Source organism: Schistocerca gregaria, chromosome 1, assembly GCF_023897955.1.
Source record: "Schistocerca gregaria isolate iqSchGreg1 chromosome 1, iqSchGreg1.2, whole genome shotgun sequence".
NCBI lineage: Eukaryota > Metazoa > Arthropoda > Insecta > Orthoptera > Acrididae > Schistocerca > Schistocerca gregaria.
Genome location: NC_064920.1, coordinates 503,893,229 through 503,915,584, shown reverse-complemented (window position 1 = coordinate 503,915,584; position 22,356 = coordinate 503,893,229). Strand labels below are relative to the sequence as shown.

General features: G+C 37.8%; 1 protein-coding gene across 1 annotated transcript; it reads right to left on the bottom strand.

The window, feature by feature from the left end:
• Nucleotides 1-660: 660 nt before the first annotated feature.
• LOC126354334 (eukaryotic translation initiation factor 3 subunit I) lies at nt 661-16,744 on the bottom strand. The gene is made up of 6 exons (XM_050003903.1): nt 16,636-16,744; nt 16,270-16,516; nt 7,857-8,009; nt 7,487-7,614; nt 1,575-1,775; nt 661-957 (listed from the first exon to the last, which is right to left on the bottom strand). The coding sequence occupies exons 1-6, from the start codon at nt 16,636-16,638 to the stop codon at nt 709-711; spliced, it is 981 nt and encodes a 326-aa protein (XP_049859860.1). The 5' UTR covers nt 16,639-16,744; the 3' UTR covers nt 661-708.
• Nucleotides 16,745-22,356: the final 5,612 nt, after the last annotated feature.

Genomic DNA, 22,356 nt, shown 5'->3' with positions numbered 1-22,356 from the left:
GCAGAACATAATTAAGTGCCAAATTTATGTAAAACCAAACTACCTACTTTATGGTTACATCCTTAAAAAAAACCATAGGGATTAAGTTACACCCTAATACAAGGAATTTCTGCGTCATGGCTTTCTTCACCCCAAAGGTTGTGTTGAACACCACAATGCTTTTTTGGAAACAATCCTCATTTTTCGTTTATACAAAAAGCTAACTTATCACTTTACAACATGTTAAGTCCATTCAACCCCAACAACAACACGGTGTGAAAAACTGCAAACATTTCAGGAAAAGATTTCAAACTGACTGCCTTGTGTAAGACTCTCATATCTAACTTTCTAAATTCATGTTTTGCTGTACTTAATATCCTTCCAATCAATGAAATTAACTGTAGTTATAATCCGCAAATCCTTTCACTCTTATTACAGTAACAGCAAGTGGTCCTAATATATATAGTAAACTGAAATATCTAAAAACCAATATTTTTCAGTCATAAGCTGCATAATTGATTCTATTACCTCTATTCTAAGCAGGAGTTTTGGTGCCACATTTAAGAAACTAGAATTTACTGTTTTGTATACAGTTAGAGAGGAAATTGATTGTTACTATCAGTTGATCAGGAAAAAATGTAGACTTTATAAAATGTGGAAAATTTTAAATGAAAAAAAATATTTACTTGACAAAATTTATTTAGTATATGATACACCTTAATATAAGATTCAACAATCAAAAGTAAAATCAAAATATGATTGATCAAAGCTTTGAATGCGGACATAACCATCCTCTCCGCCTGTACTGAAACTTCTCCCATCAGGGTGAAATGCAACACTATTGATAGGACCGAAATGACCTTTCACGCGTGCAAATTCCTCTTCAAATATAAGATGGAAGAATCTAGATTCAAATTTTCCAGATCTTGTTGATGTGGTTGTTACATCCATTGCTTCCTGACCACCACCAAGCACAACCTGGAACATCGTTTCACAATTATAATGTAACAAAGACATATAAACAAATAAAAGCAGAAAATATCTCTAAAAACAAAGATGATGTAACTTACCAAATGTTGATAGACACTAAAACACACACACACACACACACACACACACACACACACACACACACACACACACACACACACACAAATTCAAGCAGAAATAATTTTAAATGTTTCTTTACATATATGACAAAAATATATTGAACACTAAGCAGAACCTACCATATACTTTCAAAAGAAGAGCTTTTCAAAAAATGACTTGAAACTCATGACACATTTGAAAGCACCACCATATAGCTTTGTAGCTTCATTGGCAAGAGGGTAAAAATTTGAAGATTTCAGGCTCCACATACATTTAAATGAAGTTGATCGAGCATGAGTTACCCAGAAAGTTAAAGGAGCCAGCAGAGGGCAAAAATTATAGCAATAACACCTTTACTGACTGGTAATCTTCATTCCAGCTTTTATCTTATGCACTAGACCGGTTCTTGCCCTCTATGTACCAATATCTTAGAATTTACCCTTGATATAGTGAGGTTATTAGCCAAGGAATCGACATTCAAGTGTTAAATATGGAAATTGACTTACATGGTTCTTTATAGGTGAAATTGCAGCACTATTGCAAGGTCGATCTGTTTTGTAGCACTTCAGACACATCAGTGTATCCGTATCAAATAATTTTGAAGTGTGGTCCTTTGATGCAGTTATAAACATTGTTCCATCCTTGCTCAACTGCATATCATTAATTGACCTAGTGTGGTCAGAGACAGAGGCCCTTTCTTTGCAGGACTGAAAAAAAGTGCTATTATATTTACATACATACATTTTATAACAGAAAAAATAAACACTTCACTAATTTCACTTTGAACCAAGGAAAATTCTTGATATACACTCCAATGTGTGTACAAACATTGTTACACTGAATATAAATGGCTCACAAAGCCACTTATTACATGACAGATCCCAACTGCATTGCAACAACTGCCACCAAAACCATACACTTTAATAAGTTCATGCTATCACCATATGCGTGCAGCTTTTAGTGAATAATGCTCTTTGAAAACTAGTTTCAGCATGAAATATTTTCAAATCTACATAAAAATACATTATAATAAAAATGTCTTGGTGGGATATGTTAACATGTAATGCATTATATTCATGTTAAGAGTTACCTTGGCCAAGAAAATTAACATCAGAACCTTCTCTACTGCTGTCACACATTCTCCACATTCCATAACACACAGATCTGTCACTATAATTGGATAGATAAGAAATCTACTCACCAAACGGCAGCAGGAGAAAACACTCACAAAAAAAGAATTTACGTATGCAAATGCAAGTTATGAGAGCCAGTGGCTCCTCCCTCTGGCGGAAGGGCTGAAGGGGAAGAAAGAGGTGTGAAAGAAAAGGACTGGAGAGGTTTAAGAAACGGGACGGTGTTCGGAAAAGTCACCCTGGGTCATGTGAGACTTACCGTATGGTTGGTATAACACCCTACACCCTCTGCCTATGCCCAGCAACATACCGAGCATGCTCTACAACATGATAGTTGTGGGCTCGCTGCCTGTTTCACCACATGCACTTTCCAGATTCTTGCCCTAGACACCAGTTTCTCCAAACTGCACAGGAGGAAACTAGCGCTACAACATGTCCTTGGTTCTCACCACCATCGTGGCATCTGGCATTAATTTACATTAATTTCATGTTTATCAGCATTTGTTTCTTCACAGTGACTACTCCTTTCTTCACTCCATTTTAGTGTTTTACATCTTTCACTTCCTGGTCTATTCATTTTTGCCATCTCCCTCCTAATTCTTGTGTACAACGCACTTACATTTTCCCTCTCATTCCTCATACATGATGCTTTTGCAGTAATCTGTCTTGCATATCACCCTGTCTTCCACCTTTAAGCTCGCAGGTTTTCAAATCTCAATCGGTGCAGTCCCCAACAACCAGTCTTTTCTTTTCTTTTCATTCCGTCCAGTAAGTCTGCCCTGATCCAGGGTTTTTTGGTGAGTTTTCCAAACTCTGCTCCTTTTCCTAAACCTCTCCAGTCCTTTTCATTCACCCCTCTTCCTTCCCCTTCAGCCCTTGTACCAGAAGGTGCCACTGGCTATGATAGCTTGCACTCAAACCATTTTTTATATGTGTGTTCTACTTGGTGAGTAGATTTTTATCTAGCCAATTACTTTATACTGTCAAAAATTTATTATTTTTGTTGATAGATTGTCACAATAGTATGACATGCACCAATAGATCTAATATCTGCAAATGGGGATTCTACTGTCCACATGACAGCAGAAGACCCATTTGCAAATGTTATACTTATTAATGTATGTTGTATAACTGTGACAGGCCCATGTCGCATGATATGGAGTACATCTGACATAAAAAAAGATGGTTTAGACATTAATTTTCTTGATGAAGACAACTGTAAACTGGCAAAGGGTGTAGGTGTTGTCTGTATTAGCACAATATTGTTACTACAATATATTTTTATGTAAACCTGAAAATGGTGCTCCCTATTGAAACATTTTTACAGTGAGGCATTATTCACTGAAAGCATATGTTTGAACTGTCGAGAACATTAAAAAAATACATAAAAATTATATATATGATTGAGTAATCACTTTATTTATAACCTGCAGCAAAATAGGCATGCTAAAGACAACAATGAGTGACAAGTTCTGTTATAAAACATATTACAATCTACACAATTTCAAATCAGTACTTTCACTGCAATGAAACCCAGAAAACCGAAGAAGTATTAAAATACATTCACATTATAAAAATAAAAGTACTAAATCAGCGTAACTTTTTTTTCGAACTGACAAAACTTTAATGAAGACAAACAGAAAACTAGTAAAGAATTTGGAGTTTTTCGAATCTGATGACCTCAACTGCAAGGGTATAGTTTTAAGTACTTTAGATGGTATTCAGGAAATACAGTAAAACAGCTTAGGGGGTACTAACAAAGTCTGACAATAGATCTTTTTTATACCTTAATCTAAAATAACTTTGGGCTACCTCACCAATTAAGCTACTGAGTTACTCCAACCTCCCTAAAGAACAGTAATATTGCCTGCACTTGGGTGGTTCTTCTATTCAAGTATAGGCCACCGGTAGAGAATGAGTAGCTAAGGAGAAACACCTTTAATCTACTTTTGAAAAGACTTCTGACTTCCCATTTCATTTCCACTGGTAGATTGTCTAAAAGTTTTACAGCTGAATATTTCACCACTTTCTGTGCCAATGTTAGACTGATTCATTACAGGGTAATACAAAACTTTTTCCCCTCTAGTGTTGTATTATTGAATATCTCTGTCACTGTGAAACTCAGGTCGTACATAATTTTTTCAAGCTAGGCTGTGGTTAGTATTTCCAACTGCTTAAAGAGATTCTTGCAAGATGTACGAGTATCAAGTACACACACTTCCATAATTACTTTCTTCTGTGCTATAAATACATTTTGCCTAATCTCATATGGCATCAGTGAATAAAAATGAGCAACATACGTTAAGTTACTTTTATATCACCAAAATTCAGCAATTATTCTAACGGTAAAAGTCATCAAACCTTAACATTTTACAAGTCTACTGTACAGTTTCCAGTTTAAGTTTTAATCAATATGTGCACCTAGGCATTAGAATTTTTCTGCCTTGTTTATCACTTATTGTTGGTATATTAGTTTAATAGGAGCTGGGAAATTTCTGACAGTATGAAACTGGATGAACAGCGATTTTTCAATGTTTAAAAGTACCCCATTTGTGTGAAATCATTAACTTTTAAAAATTCATTTACTATTCTCTGTTTTATCTTTGCTCAGCTCCACAACAATATTTATCTGTAAACAGGCCTAATTCTGCCTCCTGATTAAAATGTAATAGCCGATAATAAAGATAAAGTAAAATGGTAAAGAGCCCGTGATTGGTCCCTGAGGGGCTTCCTCTATCATTTCTGCCCATTCATCCTACTTAGCTGGAATTCCAAGTGACCTTATGTTTCACAACAGCTCATCCAGAACAGCGGCAGCATATACGAGAGTTGGAACTAATAGTGGAAACTATTTATTTACAGGTTGTACAAAATAGATACATATTTTAAAGTTTTACTGACCTTGAAATTAGTCACCAGCATTGTGTATAACCGGTCGCCAGCGATGTGGAAGTCGTAGGACACTCTAAGCAGTGCTAGTTGTGTTGACAGTTCAAGTGGTGCGGTCTATTGCCCGATGAATTTGTAGCATTTCCAAAGCGAATGTCATGAAGTGTTTCCTTCAGTTTGGAAATCGAGCTGAACTTACAAGGGCTTAAGTTAGGGGAGTGCAGTAGTTGGTGTAGCACTTAGCAGCCCCGTCAGTCAAACAAATCAGTAACAGCTTGCATAGTACGTGCTTGAGCATTGTCCTGCAAAATGATGGTCAGGTCCTGCAGAAAGTGTCATCACTTCTGTCTCTAAGCTGGTCATAGGTTGTGTTCCAAAAATGAACAATAGAGACAGAAGAGATGACACTTTCTGCAGAACCTGACCATCATTTTGCAGGACAATGCTGAAGCACGTACAGTGCAAGCTGTTACTGATTTGCTTGACTGACTGGGCTGCTAAGTGCTATACCACCTACTGCACTCCCCTGACTTAGGCCTTCATGAGTTCAGCTCGCTTTCTAAACTGAAGGAAATACTTCACGGCATTTGCTTCAGAGCTGCTACAAATTCGTTGCGCAATATACCGTGCTGCTCGAACTGTCAAAAAAACTGGCACTGCTAAGAGTATCCTACGACTTCCACATCACTGGCAACGGGTTATACAGAATGCTGGTGACTACTTTGAAGGTCAGTAAAACTTTGAAATACATATCTATCTTGTACGAGCTGTAAATAAATAGTTTCCACTATTAAAGTTCTAACTCTCGTATATGAAATGCACATAACTAAGGACACAAAATATGAGTTTAGCAGGACACAGTTTTGGCTTTTATTTGAGCTTTTGACTTTTAGTTCTATAAGTATAAAAAAATATATAATTCAAACTGCCCTGAGGTCTTCTCCTTGGGTGAACTGGAGCAGATCCAATTCATTTACACCTTGAGCTGTGGTTGAGAAATTTCAATAAAGTGAATGTATAGACCTACAAATCAGAAATATCCCACAGTTTTTAAAACTGAGAGCAGAATCTCTGCGTTAGACTTGACTGAAGTTGAAAATACCATAGAATTAAATTTCGGCAGTTTCTAATAATACTTTAAAACTCTGTCCATCTACACATTCAATCACACTAACAGATGCAAATTTAGCAGTCGCTCACAATGAGAAATGCATGACGAACTGAACCATTTATGTAATTGCTATAATCACTTTGGTAACACTTAAAACATATCCTTGAGGGACAACCTTATATCTGTCTTGACAACTAGAACTTTTTTTAGGACAAAGTAACATACACACCACAGATCTGCAGAGCGAGGATTGTCATGAATAATTTAATGCAAATACGTTTTTTGACAGAATATAAAGTGTGTATCAAAAAAATCATAACTATTGGTTTATTTGAGATATGTGCGTGAACAACATACAAGAGCAAACACTCAAGTTTTACATGGTTCCCACTAAGTGCTGGAATTTTAAGCCCAAGGGTTACTGAACAATGGATTGGTCACACTGAACCAAATGATTCAGCCCTACATTACAGATCAACGGATCTGACTAAGTGATTATTTCTTGTGGGGGTTTATAAAAGACTATGTATGTACCTCCATTACCAACAACAATGAGTGAACTGAGACACTGCATAACAGCACCCGTGGAAGCTGTAACTTAAGACATGCTCGCTGCAGTGTGGGAATTTGAATACCACACTAACATATGCCGTGCATCTCAAGGGGCTTACTGAACAACTATAAAGAGGTATTAAAAAAACTTTTTGGATTTTCCATTCATCAAAAAACAAAATTCATTGTGCATGTTTATTAGTTTCAGAAATATAAATGTGCCAAATTGGATGACTCTTTTTGATACACCCTGTATAATTTATATCTACAGTCATGAAAACATGAACTCTGAATTACATTTACAGTATATCTACAGAATAGAATGATAAAACAGTATTATTTAACAGGAATTTCCAATACAAAATCTTGTTTATCACTGAACTGACATCTCCCAGTATTTCTAGAGTAACAACTTTGTAAAACTAACGTCATTCTTTCAGTATTATGATCATCACCTACAACTTCAGGGCACAATAACTGCAGTCTTGAGATTATGCATTTCTTTTATTATTATAGACAAATTTAGATGAGTTGTTACTCCAACTAATCAAAATTTGACACATTAATACTTACAGCAAATAGCAGAACTCTATTGCATTTAATTCTTATGCATTACCAAAATTCTTTTTAAATGGCCCTCTCCTTAGAACTAAGTAATTTATCTGATCAATTCTGCATAGCAGCATTTCATATGCCACAGACTTCATCAAACAGAAATAAAAAATAAACTTACTCTCAAGTCCCACAAGCGAAGAACTCCATCTTCATGCCCTGTTATTACAGTCTCATCTAGTATTCCCCAAACTGCTGACGTTACTCTTGGTCCAGTAACAGGTAACTTCAATATGGGTTCCTGATGGGCTGATTTGTAAATTAAGTCATTTTATCATTTTGATACATATAAGATTGACAAGCAAATAATTTAAAATCACAATCAGTTTGAATGATGTGTAAATTGTTTCAACATTTTTCAAAGTTTAGTAGAAAGATGTGAAACTAAATCCACATATTTCACATTAAGTTAAACTACGCAACTTACATTATTACACATTGTACAGAAGAAACTTTCAATTTGCCATGTCTTTGAATAAATAATGACTTACCAATTGAATTGTCAGCATTTCTCACATCTATAACATGTATTTCACAGTTAAATCCATAGTGTTTATCTGTTGAGTACACTGCCATTGTAGCACTGTAACTAAAGGCACAGGTTCGAACAGAGGAATTGGCAGGGACTGTTCCAATATTAACACCTGAAAATAAAATTAAAAATTTATTGGATGCTCGAACGGCTGCAAATATGTCAGGAGGGACATGTTCCTTTGCAGAAATAGTGGTACTGGTGGTGGTGGTGTGAACTAGAGCTCCTCTAAAAATCAGAGAATGATCATTGATAAGAACGAGCAAGGAGAAATTAGCAAAAGAAGAATCAGGCAAGTAATTTAATTGGTGATACCTGGCAAGAAGAGCTGCCTTGAGAGCAGGGTCACAAATCTCTACTCTTTTCAGGAAGATATGATTCATCATAAAATATATGCATATTACCGCAGGAAGAAGTGTGACACTTAAATAGGTACACGCCACCCTTGTAGCAGTGGATCTGTTTCAAAGTAGTAAGTCGTCCTTCCTAAAAGTAATGAAAAAGTTGCTACAAGTGGCTACAAGTTATTAACGGAATGCCAAGATATTACAGGCTGGCAGTGCTGTTTTCTCAAGGAATTAGTAGGTACACATTTTGGTACCATTTGGCTTGACGAAACATGGGTGGATGCAGAACACAGCTAAGGATGAATACTCCTATTGGCTGGAAAAACAGTCATATATCTCAGGAGAAAGAAAATGCAAACCTGTTGAATAAAAGAAATTAAAAAAAGATTAAGAAATATACAACATACCAACTGAAGAAGCAGCAGAAAAATATATTTTTTGAAGGAAAGTTAACGTTAAGATGCCAAGGCAGGAGCAGTAAGAGGAAAGGTGTGGAGTGGTCTCTGTTACATGTTCTGCAGATAATTTGAACAATTCCGTTATTCAAATATTGGGGACTGAGGCAGCATACATGACATGTACCTATTGCTAACATTAACACACATTTAATTTTTTAGCCATAATCATACAACTACATTTAAAAACTAAGTGCTTTTTTATCTCTCCCAGGAAAGCTGCTGCCTCATCATCAATATTATAAGCTGGTGTTTACTCCTATCGTTAACTTAATATTTGATCATAAATGCATTAGATGCCACATACTCTCTGCAGATATTCTTCTTTGAATCTCTAAGAGAATTTTTAAAAAATGGGTGGGTTGCTTCATCAGGAAAGAGGGAAGGAGACGGAAAGACAAAACGATGTGGGTTTTAAGGGAGAGGGTAAGGAGTCATTTCAACCCCGGGAGTGGAAAGACTTACCTTAGGCAGAAAAAAAGGATAGGCACGCACGCACACACACACACACACAGACCCAGGCAGACATATGTAAATGCAAAGAGGTTGGGCAGAGATGTCAGTCGTGGCAGAAGTACCAAGGCAAAGATGTTGAATGACAGGTGAGGTACAAGTGGCGGAAACTTGAAATTAGAGGTTGGGGCCTGGTGGGTAATGGGAAGAGAGAATGTATTGAAGGGCAAGTTCCCATCTCCGGAGTTCTGACAGGTTGGTGTTAGTGGGAAGTATCCAGATATCCCGGACGGTGTAACACTGTGCCAAGATGTGCTGGCCGTGCACCAAGGCATGTTTAGCCACAGGGTGATGCTCATTGCCAACAAACACTGGCTGCCTGTGTCTGTTCATGCGAATAGACAGTTTGTTGTTGGTCATTCCCACATAGAAGGCTTCACAGACAAAGGCCCTATCCAGGCAATGTTAAATTTAGTGTGGCCATTGACATGAATCTTTTACAGGACAAACTGTATTGTTCCGAGTCTACTGCCACTGCTTTCAGAAACACAATTTTTTAAATACACAGTTAAAATTTGGTGTAATTTTTTTGCATGTTATCCTAAATAATTTTAATTATTCTCAGCATTACATTCTTCTTTTAGTTCAGTAGACTCAGTATATGTATGTTATTACTCCCTGAATATTTGAATACTCAACTCCTTGGTGGCCAACTGTGTTGCATACTCTGCTTTATCAATGCGAACCTCGTTCAAGTTCTCTGACACAGTTTGCTTCAGGATTAATTCCCATATGCTTTAGCACTTTCACCCTACAAATGTTTCCATTATTAAAAGCAGTAACAGCATCCACTATTCCCCCCCCCCCCCCCCACTTTAGTGTCTTCATTCCAACAAAAACATTTTTTGGTAAGTGAGTCCATATAAGATTATTGAACAACTCATTGGGATTTTGAGTCTGAACACGCAGACACTTACTCAGTTATTCAGGATTTGTCAGGTCTCTGTAAATAGGTTTTATGATATCCATGACTGCTGCTGGGATGGAATGTTTATGGCTGTGTGAATGAGTACTGGGCATTGCAGTAATTGCACCATCAATCAGGTCCAGGAGGGCAAACACGATGTACTGGTTTTTCATCAGTTGACAGTCTGTGGAAGAGGGTAGCCCATACTGCCTGCTTCATTTTCAACAAATCCTCAGTATTATTTCTAATGGCCATCCCGTAATACTGCTGTAGTTCAATCATTTTGCCTGTCAGCCTGCCTTTTACAGTTTTACCATCAGAAAGTTTCTTGTCCCTCCAACTTTGTTTCAACTTCCTCAGCCTGGTGCCAATCCTCTTCTGGACATGAACACATTCCAGTTTTGTGATAATCTCCTCACCATAAGGCTGAGCAGCTACTACACTGTTATATGCTTTTTGAGTCTCCATCGCCTAAGAACTTAGTGTAACACACTCCTCTTTTGGTCACAGATTGACTAAAAATTTCAATAGCTGCAGAACAGATGAAAATTGATCCGACTAGGATTTCTCAAAACAGACTCTTCCATGTACTGCATGGCTTTTCCTTTCGAACTATTCTAATCAATTTCTTCACCTACAGTTAAGAGATGGTTCTTAAATATGAGTCAAATGAAAACCTATGACATTTTGCTTGGTGATTTACAGTTACACCGTAAAAAGCACAGAAATTAGAAGTTTTCAACCATGGAATTTGGTAATTTTAGACCATGCAATTCAATATGAGCACAGCATAGCCACTTGAGAATACATATGATATTAAAGTTAATGTAATCTGAAAATAATGAAGAATGGGCAACATAACATTTTATGAACGAACAGAATATATAAACCCAATTTGGAACTAAACTCTGCATGTATCTGACTAAATTTAAGACTAACCCCCTTTTTTTTTCTCTCCGCGTCAAGTTCTGTATGACCAAATTGAGGAGCAAATCTCCAATGTCATGGAACATGCAAGTACATGAAATTACAACATAAAAGTAATAACAGATGAAAATAAAATGTTTGTGAACCCGAAGAAAGTAACTCAATAAGTTTAAGTAAACACAATCAACAATACAACAAGAATCAGCTAATTTTTCAAGGAACTCCTGGACAGAATAGGAGTGACCCATGAGGAAATTCTTCAGTTTTGATTTGAAAGTGCATGGATTACTGCAAAAATTTTAAATTCAAGTGGTAGCTTATTGAAAATGGATGCAGCAGTATACTGCACACCTTCCTGCAGAAGAGTTAAGGAAGTCTGATCCAAATGCAGGTTTGATTTCTGCCGAGTATTAACTGGGCAAAAGTTGCTTATTCTTGGGAATAAGCTAATATTAACAAGAAATGACAGTAAGGATATATATATGTATGGAGAGGTCAATGTAAAAAAACCGGACTTGTGAACAGGTGTTGACAAGAGGTTCGTGAACCTGAGCCAAAAATATCCTCTTAGAATGGGAAGAGTTACCCCAAAATATAATACTAAATATTACAGCATTAAGTCTTTGAACAAGATCCTGAACGGGGCTTTCCGCAACAGTTTACTACATCTGAACACCTAGAAATTTGCACTGTTCAGTTTCACTAATCATATGCCCATTCTGTGAAACTAAAATGTCAGGTTTTGTTGAATTGTGTGTTAGAAACTGTAAAAACTGAGTCTTATTGTGATTTAGTGTTAGTTTATTTTCTACAAGCCATGAACTGCACTATTTGAAATCAAGACAATGTTGCACACAACATCCCTTACCACCACACTAGTGTCATCAGCAAAAAGAAATATTTTAGAGTTACTTTTAATACTAGAAAGCATATCATTTATATATATAAGGAACATGAGTGGCCCCAACTGATCCCTGTGGCACCCCCCCCCCCCCCCTCCCCCACTTGACCGTAGCCCACTCAGACTCCACATAACAGCCTCATCATGAATAATGACCTTTTGCTGTCTGTTGCTACAGTAAGAGATGAACCAATTGTGAGCTACTCCCCTTATTCCATAATGGTCCAACTTCTGGAGCAATATTTTGCAATCAACCCAATCCAACACCTTAGGTAAATCAAAAAATATGCCTATCATTCAAAACCTTTTGTTTAACCCATTCAGTACCTCACAAAGAAAAGAGAATATAGCATTTTAAGTTCTTAAATGAGTTCTAAAGGCGAACTGTACATCTGATAGCAAGTCATGTGACATAAAACGATCAATTATCCTCACATACACAGCCTTTTCAATAACTTGAGCAAACACTGATGGCTTAGAAATAGGTCTAAAATTATCAACATTATCCCTTTCTCCCTTTTTATAAAGTGGCTTTACTCCGAGTACTTCAACCATCCAGGAAACCCATCATTCCTGAAGGAATTACAAATATGGGTAAATAAAGGGCTAACATGTGCAGCACAGTACTTTAATATTCTGCTAGGCACTCCATCATAACCATGAGAGTCCTTAGTCTTCAGGCATTTAATTATTGACTCAATCTCCCCCTTGTCTGTATCACAGAGAGGATTTCAGACATCAATCTCGGAAAGGCATTTGCCAATAAAGTTATACATTTCCCTGTAGAAACTAAATTTTTATTTAATTCACCAGCAATGCTCAGAAAATGATTGTTAAATACTGAACATATATCTGACTCATAAGTAACAGGAATATTTTTACTACAAAGTGACTTTATACCGTTGACCTTGTGCTGCTGACCAGACACTTCCTTCACAACTGACCATATGGTTTTAATTTTATCATGTGAATTAGCTATTTTATTTGCATACCACATACTCTTTGCCTCCACAACAACATTTTTCAGCACCTTACAGTACTGTTTGAATGGGCTACTACAGATTAATTGTGAGTACTTCTAACATTTTGATATAATTCCCACTTTGTTCTCCATAATGTACTTGTCCCACTTGTGCCGCCTACTACTGCTAGTACCCCGTTTAGAAAGTTGTAATGGAAAGCAACTCTCAAAGAGCATGAGAAATGTGTTAAGGAAAGTATTATATTTACTATCTATGTTGTCGGCACTATAAACGCCCTGCCACTCTTGTTCCTTGGAAAGGTTTAAAAACACTATTTCTGTTGGATTAACTTTCCTACATAGTTTGTAATTATATGTGACCTTTGTTTGACTACAGAATCCTTTTAGTGTTAAAATTTGTGCATCATGCCCTGAAAGGCCATTGACCCTTTTACTAACAGAATGTCCATCTAGTAGGCCTAACGAAGAATGAATAAAAATACTGTATTGCTCTGTTACTCTTCCCATGCAAACAAGATGGAAAAAAAAACCAGTCTGGATCAAATCATATGAATTTAGGAATCTACCAGCATCCTTTATCTTGCACAATCATATACAAAATTAATATATATATAAACAACAACAAATACAAGTTCAGTTTCATTAAATTTAACTTCCCCTCTACAAAATTCAAGTATCTGTTCAGTGCAGTGCAATGACACATCTATGGACTCAAATGGAATACTGTTTCTTATACATACATAGCCACTCCCCTATTCCACAAGAAACTCTGGAAATAAGGAAGCGTCCGATCCCACCCATCTGCTTTGACCCATGACGTCACAAATATGGTTGAAACAACCACAAACCACAATTCCAATATGGCGCATATAAAGTCGGTACGTATGCATTATGAGGAGGAAAATACGTCGAGAAACAACACACTTTCCACAAAAAGCCTAATGACACTAACGGGACAAGTGCGGGAAATGAGGTGTTTTTGGGTGGGGGCAAACTAAACAAATTTAGACACCCACCCCCGCATAAAAGCACACAAAACGATGAAAAAACCGACATCACAAAACTCCCCAAATATCACTAAACACATTATCATCTGGAATCGGACACTACCCTTGACCTATCAGGGTGTTACAATTAGGTACGGCCAAACTTTCAACAAACATTCCTCACACACAAATAAAGAAAAGATGCTATGAGGACATGTGTCCGGAAACGCTTGATTTCCATGTCAGAGCTCATTTTAGTTTCGTCAGTATGTTCTTACATCTACACTCAATGGAGCACATTATCATGATTTCATACAGGATACTCTACCTGTGCTGCTAGAACATGTGCCTTTACAAGTACGACAACATGTGGTTCATGCACGATGGAGCTTCTGCACATTTCAGTCGAAGTGTTCATATGCTTCTCAACAACAGATTCGGTGACCGATGGATTGCTAGAGGTGGACCAATTACATGGCCTCCACCCTCTCCTGACCTCAACTCTCTTGACTTTCATTTATGGGGGCATTTGAAAGCTCTTGTCTATGCAACTCTGGTACCAAATGTAGAGACTATTTGTGCTCGTATTGTGGACGGCTGTGATACAATACGCCATTCTCCAAGGCTGCATCAGCACATCAGGGATTCCATGCGACGGAGGGTGGATGCATGTATCCTTGCTAATGGAGGATATTTTGAACATTTCCTGTTACAAAGTGTTTGAAGTCACGCTGGTACGTTCTGCTGCTGTGTGTTTCCATTCCATGATTAATGTGATTTGAAGAGAAGTAATAAAATGAGCTCTAACATGGAAAGTAAGCATTTCCGACCACATGTCCACATAACATTTTCTTTCTTTGTATGTGAGGAATGTTTCCTGAAAGTTTGGCCGTACCTTTTTATAATGCCCTGTATAGCTCAACAGCAGCTCCCAATCCCATAAGTTAGGGTCAAACACCTCCCTTGGCCTATATAGTTCAAAAACATCTCCCGATACCAATAACATACACAGCCCACACATTGGGATCGAACACTTCCCTTGACCTGCGCACTGTTAATTTTATCCGTCATATCCATTCCTGAACAAAAACAACAACCGATTAATTTTACTAAAATTACCACACAATATATAGTGAACAACACTAAATTTACCTTCACACAAAATCGTTAACTCACTGAAATGAATTCCACTACAAAATACAGCCGACACTTTAACAATTCTGGATAATGAGCAAAAGCAAACTGAGCCCATTACACCACACAAACAAAAACCCTGAACATACCACCAGAGAGCACAACAAACCACAACACGACATCTACAATCACACCACACTCACAAACCAAACTCCGCGCCATCATGATGGCGCACACAACAACACCCTTATGTCATGGGTCAAAGCCGACGCATGGGATCTGACGCTTCTGTCGACTCTGAACTCCTTGAAAAACAGCCAGCTAATCTGTATCCTGGTAAAGGAAGCCTCTGAATTGGCAAATTATTTAAGTGGTGCTCTGACACAGGAATACCAATATTTTCCTATATACCTATATGCTTGAACAAGGATGCACCCACTGGCATGATGTATTTGTATATTTCTGCATGCATTTTTTCGTATTTTAGTTCTTTTTAAGAAACAGGGAAGCAGTTAGAATTTGCCTTCTTGATTCCTTCCACATACCTGAAATCTCTTCTGTACAATAGGATTCAAAGAACACTGAATGAATGATAATCACCACTAGAGCTCAAACTTCTGCTGCCAGCTGCTGTACAGAAGAGACTTGCACAGAAAATCAGAGCAACAGGGATGATGGTGAAACGTACTAACATAGATGATATGCCTAATGCACTGTAAATAAACGCCTGTTTGAGATACTAACATTCCAGTGGGCCATTAGTAACATGTTTATACATTAGTGGGGAATGTCAACAGATCAAAATGAGTGACACACAAAAAATTACAGCAAGCGAAATAACAAAAGGGTACAGGCAACAGAAATTAAATAAAATGGTAAATAAAACAGTCTATGAATTCTAAAACACTAGGGATATGACAATGATAAGCGTATGTTGGCAGCAATAGGCCAACAGCCAATATGCAGCAGGCAGTATGTCAACAAGTGGCCACGGATGGCTTGACAATTTTGTAATGAGAACTGTAGTCTGCAATAAGCAGGGGATTGCAAAAATCCATATAGACTCCTCAGGCATTCAACGATCACAAGAAGATTAGCATCATAAACTTGTCGGAAGTGAAATACAATGAATTAAGAGGGACGAGAGAACAAATCCAATAGCAATGGCATTTAAAATGAGTACGTTATTTTATAGGCTTATCCTGACGATAACTGCTTACCTGTTTCACAGTCCCATAGTTTAACTGTATTGTCAGCAGCCCCCGACATAAAACGTGTGGTATCCCAGTTGACATCTATCGTCCATACAGCTCCAGAGTGACCATTGAAAGTGCCGAGTCGTTCTCCATTCACAGAATACCAAACATTCGGTTCTTGGCCCTTAGATGCTGAGAACAGTAGATCCCCTTCCCTGTTATACTTAATTTGTGTGATGGGACGATCATGTCCGTGGAGCAATAAGGGTTTCTGCAATAGGTTCATAATAAAATGTGTTAAAATATCCAAACACAAATTCCACATTTACAATAATCAACGGTAAATCAGCTCTTACAGATAAATAATAGTAATAATAATAAATACACTACCATATTGACAAGCCTTGCGATTACAAGGGTCTCGCACGCAATACCCACATGCAGCAGAAACTGTCAAATACTATAATCGTAAAGATATTTCATTACAAAGATCGTATTTAGGAACGTAGAGCAGTTTAGTCTGTGGAGTGTCTCACGCCAGTAAAAGACCTGGCTGCCCTGACGTTTCGGACCGGAAATTAACGTCACGTGCCCATACCCACACGTCTTCAGAGAACACCTGGCTGCGCCTGTTTAAGTGTTCAACCATTTTGAAAGTAGCTGTTAAGATGTGTGCTACGCTTGTCTACTCCCATATCGCTTGCTTATCATCATTACGTTTGTTTTCTTTGTTAATTTTTGAATTTGTTTCTGTTGTTCTATACTAGCTGTTGGACTTTCCTTTTTTTAATATGTAGTTGATGCTATCAAAGAGATGAATACAGGAAGCGGGTTCAAAGTCATGTAGTCTGTAATAGTTAATTTACTCACAGATGAAGAGGCTTGCAGGATCTTTTTATGGTTGCAGTGATGTCAGAGAATTGATATTTTACCAGATTCATGATATTCACTGTGCATTCGTGGTATGGACATAAGGGAAAATCCCGACTTCATTGCTATGTCAGAGATACTGTGTCCCACTGCTCCTTTTCTGACTGTAACACCATGTTCAAACTCACTTAAATCTTGATAACCTGCCATTGTAGCAGCAGCAACCAATGTAACAACTGCACCAGATACTTACTGTCTTATATAGGCTTTGCAGACCTCAGTGGCTTATTCTGCCTGTTTACATATTTTAATATGCATGCCTATACCAGTTTATATATATACCAAGTAGCTGGCTTGGCGATATATATACTATCGCTCAGCCAGCTAACTGATAGTTTATTCTATGTATGAATCTTGGTCCCTCTTTCAATTATTGACTTATCAAAAACTGGTTATCATTTTTGATTCTAATACTCTTCAACAGAATCACATGAGACATATTGTCAAGGTTTTGATAAAAAGTCTTGTTTCTTTTCACAGATTAAGTTTTGCCGATCTTTCAGCATATTATGCAGTTCCCACCATTAAGGATAGAAAACTTCTAATTTTAATATGCAGTTTCCCATCTTCTGTGTCAGAGCTCATGATTTTTCCAAATTAATCTTGACTTCACACACATTTAGTATGGAACTCCGATAAATACTTAATTTACACACCTACAAATTGTAAAAGGATATTATTAATGTTGGTTTGACAGATGACAGTTTATTTCCAGTTATTTTATGCTAGTAATGCCTGTACAAATAGACATTATTTTCTGTAAACGAAGTGAAAATGAAGACATTGTACTTGCTTCGACTAGCAATGTCTGTGGTAAGTAAGTGATGACTTGGATGGCCCACGCTGTCATACACGTTCTTTGATCTGTACTTCCATTCAGTATGAAATTTTCACTCTGCAGCGGATTGACCAGTGGTATGAAACTTCCTGGCTGATTACAGCTGTGTGCCAGACCGAGACTCGAACTTAGGATCTTAGTGTTTTGCAGTCTAGAGCTCTACCCTCTGAGCTACCCATGCACGACTCACACACCATCATAACAGCTTTACTTCTGCCACTAACTCGTCTCCTATCTTCCAGCTCAGTTAACGTATTTTCGCCACACTCATTCATCATACAGTAGGGGACTCTGTGCTTTTGTTTTTTCTTCATCTTTGTTTCAGTATTGTCTTTTTTTTCCATGGCCACCTGCAAATGTTCATGGCGACTTGTATATTTTTTTCAATTGAATGTTATCTCAAAAGAAGGTTAAGATAACTGGCAATTGAATCACAATGTAGAAAAGTGTAATGTGCTGCGAATACATAGAAAGAAAGATTATTTATCATTTAACTACAATATAGCAGGTCAGCAACTGGAAGCACTTAATTCCATAAATTATCTGGGAGTACACATTAGGAGTGATCTAAAATGGAATTACCATATAAAATTAATCGTCGTTAAAGCAGATGCTAGACTGAGATTCATTGGAAGAATCCTAAGGAAATGCAATCCGAAAACAAAGGAAGTAAGTTACAGTACACTTGTTCGCCCATGCTTGAGTACTGCTCACCGGTGGGGGATCCATACCAGATAGGGTTGATAGAAGAGATTGAGAAGATCCAACAGAGAGCAGCACACTCCATTACAGGATCATTTAGTAATCGCAAAAGCGTTACGGAGATGATAGATAAACTCCAATGGAAGACTCTGCAAGACAGACTTTCAGTAGCTCGGTCCATGCTTTTGTTGAAGTTTCGAGAACATACCTCTACCAAGGAGTCAAGCAGTATATTGTTCCCTCCTATGTATATTTCGTGAAGAGCACATCAGGATAAAATCAGAGAAATTAGTGCCTACACAGAGGCATACCGACAATCTTTCTTTCCACGAACAATACGAGACTGGAATAGAAGGGAGAACCGATAGAGGTACTCAAGGTACCCTCCGCCAGGTGGCTTGAGGAGTATTGATGTAGATGTAGATGTAGAAAGCGAAAAATTATTTAGGTTTTACAAAAAGAGAACAGGGGCGATGCCCGCACTGGATATAAATAAGAACAGAAGTTGATGAAGCAACTGTCACTGAAGAACAAAGTGAAAAAGTATGTTGTAGTGAAGGAGAAACATGCAGTTGTTTATGATGTTATTAGTTACATAAGGGGAAAGAACGTAATGAGTAAGGTAAACAGGCTCTGTTTGTTCCCTTATGAATATTGTTTGATTTCTTTGTGTGTGTATGTGTTTGCTAGCAAATAAATGTCGATGTTTTGAAGTGTTTTTCAGTTCTCAGCATTTTAACACATAAAATTATGAAGGGCATATATTATGAATTTTGCTTCAAGCATTAATAAAGTTTATTGTTATTAGGTCTTCAGTTCTAGTACTATATTCAGTTTTTTTCTTTAATCACAGAAGGAGACTCACTTTCACCATTCAGTGCTGGGCTAAGCAAATTGACATGATGTGAGATGATGGACACTGTGAATACACCATGAAGTGTCAGTGCTCTGACATAACATACGGATACTGGCAGAAGTAAAGCTGTGAGTACCGGGCGTGAGTCGTGCTTCAGTAGCTCAGTTGGTAGAGCACTTGCCCGCGAAAGGCAAAGGTCCCGAGTTCGAGTCTCAGTCGGGCACACAGTCTTAATCTGCCAGGAAGTTTCATAACATAATGTGATGGCCAGTGTGAACTGAAGAAGAAGAAAGTGAACTGTTTCAAAACTAGTGCCAAAAACTCCAGTGTCAAACTTCCTGGGAGATTAAAACTGTGTGCCAGACCGAGACCCGCACTCGGGACCTTTGCCTTTCACGAGGAAGTGCTCTACCAACTGAACTATCCAAGCATGAATCACGTTCCGTATTCACAGCTTTACTTCTGCTAGTACCTCGTCTCCTACCTTCCAAACTTTACAGAAGATCTCCTGTGAACCTTGCAGAACAAGTACTCCTGAAAGAAAGGATATTGCGGAGACTGTAGTGGTGCGTGAAATTGAAACGCCACCCATCCACCAGTGTCAGCCCAGTTTGCAGGTGTATATAAGTTTAATTTAGTGTTTTGTTGATGTATTTTGTAATAATTGTAATGGTTGTAAATTATCTAAAGTTTTGTATTTATTTTTATGTTTCATGTACGGAGAGGGCGGCGCAACGAACGGAGACAGCATCTTCACTGCCGGGACCAGAGAGAAAATTGCTGGCCACTATACATTTCGGGTCGACAGCCAAAGAGCAACAGAAGATCCTGAACCCGAGTTGTTGCGTCGTGCTTCTATAAACTGAAAAAATTGGAATTTGTTATGTTTTACAACAATGACGTCATAGAAAGTTCAATCATGTTGTAAATGTTCATTCCTATCTTGTCAAGGCTCGGGTTCACGTCTATATGTAGTATATATGAAGATAATAAACTAGTGTATACTACAAAAGTTTAAATACGTGTTCCGAGAATTTATTTATGAAGAATTATATTCAGGAAGAAGTATTATTGATTTATTTAACAAGATTATTAATTTTTGAGAACGTTCATCTGGAGTTTGAGTCCTAAAAGTTTATTCAATGCAGTTTTAATATTTATTAAAGCAGATAACTTGCTTTAATATAATTTCTGAGAAGAAACAACGACATCTAAATTGGAAAAAGTATGCGCAAACCAATAGGACTGAGCGACGTAATTCTGCGCATATGACTCAAATGATGATGTTTTAATTATAGTTTCGTTCAAGAACCATTCAGAGACAACTTTAAAAAGAATTGAAATAATTTAGAAGTGTTTTGTAACTGACGTAGGTGACGAAGTCTGTACATGGTCATATGTCAAAAGAAAATCATTTATACAAACTCACGTCGTTACACTACAAGACATGGCTTAGCCACAGCCTGTGGGATGTTTCCAGAATGAGATTTTCACTCTGCAGCGGAGTGTGCGCAGTTATGAAACTTCCTCATGCTGGAAACAGTCCCCAAGCTGCGCCTAAGCCATGTCTCCGCAATATCCTTTCTTTCAGGAGTGCTAATTCTGCAAGGTACGCAGGAGAGCTTCTGTAAAGTTTGGATGGTAGGAGACGAGGTACTGGCAGAAGTAAAGATCTGAGGACGGGGCGTGAGTCGTGCTTTGGTAGCTCAGTTGGTAGAGCACTTTCCCACAAAAGGCAAAGGTCCCTTGTTCGAGTCTCGGTCCAGCTCACAGTTTTAATCTGCCAGGAAGTTTCATATCAACGCACACTCCGCTGCAGAGTGAAAATCTCATTCTGAGAACTCTAGTGTCGTTTCGATACTGATAGTCTGTTCAGAAGACATACTCTGTCTTATTTAACTGATGAATTGTGTATACTTTCTGTTGTCATACAAAACAAAGGCATCAGGTGCTGTATAAATCGATAAATTACGTATTATATTAACCAAACTTTGAATTCGTAAAATGAGGTGTCATAAGTAATGTGGAATCCTGTTGAACAAAACTAACTCCACTTCCTCAGACTGTATTTACAAACAACGAAAGTTACGAGTGAACTAGGCCATTACACGTTAAGTACAAACTGATATTAAAAAGCTCTAAGGCACTTCTTAATCTACAGCAAAATGTATTTCCACATTCTTGATATTTGCAGTCATGCAGTTCCTACCAACAATCGTGTTGCCACTCATTGTCTTGGAAGCATGCTCTGAACATATAACACTAACATAAACTAAAGTAACCATCTGGCGCCTCCATTCCTCATACCAACCTCTCGCTCTAAAATTGCTAAGTGCGCACCTTGCACGGAGCTAACTACTTCCACCTCATCCTCATTTTCGGCCAACGTCTTCTTCCCGACGTTTCCACTTTCGTTTCTCTCCTTTGTTAAATTTATGGCCGTGTAACCTTTCTCAGAATTTTCCCACTCATATTGCTTTATATTGTGAATGAAATCATCACGCTTTGCGATCCCAGACGACTCCCCTTCGTACAAATTATCTGTCTTTTCTCTTTTGATTGACAACTTATCCGATTCTCTTTTCATTTTGGTCATATTCCTCACCGAAACAGGTCCACTGGATTCCTTTGCGATATCATCTCTTCTTACTACCACTACTGCAGCCTCACGGTGGCCTGTCAATCGCTCCAGCAAGTTCAATGCACTCGGTGTTTGGATGCTACTGCCTGCCGCATTTTCTTCCGTACGTGACTCATACATGCCAGCATCTGTCGTTGTGTGAAA

Bases quoted from the DNA above. Each gene is read 5' to 3' on its own strand.
- LOC126354334 (XM_050003903.1), bottom strand. The intron at 8,010-16,269 runs GTAAGCAGTTAT...TTTTATTTTCAG, and splicing joins ACTATGGGACTGTGAAACAG to GTGTTAATATTGGAACAGTC. The intron at 958-1,574 runs GTAAGTCAATTT...ACGATGTTCCAG, and splicing joins TTTCACCTATAAAGAACCAT to GTTGTGCTTGGTGGTGGTCA.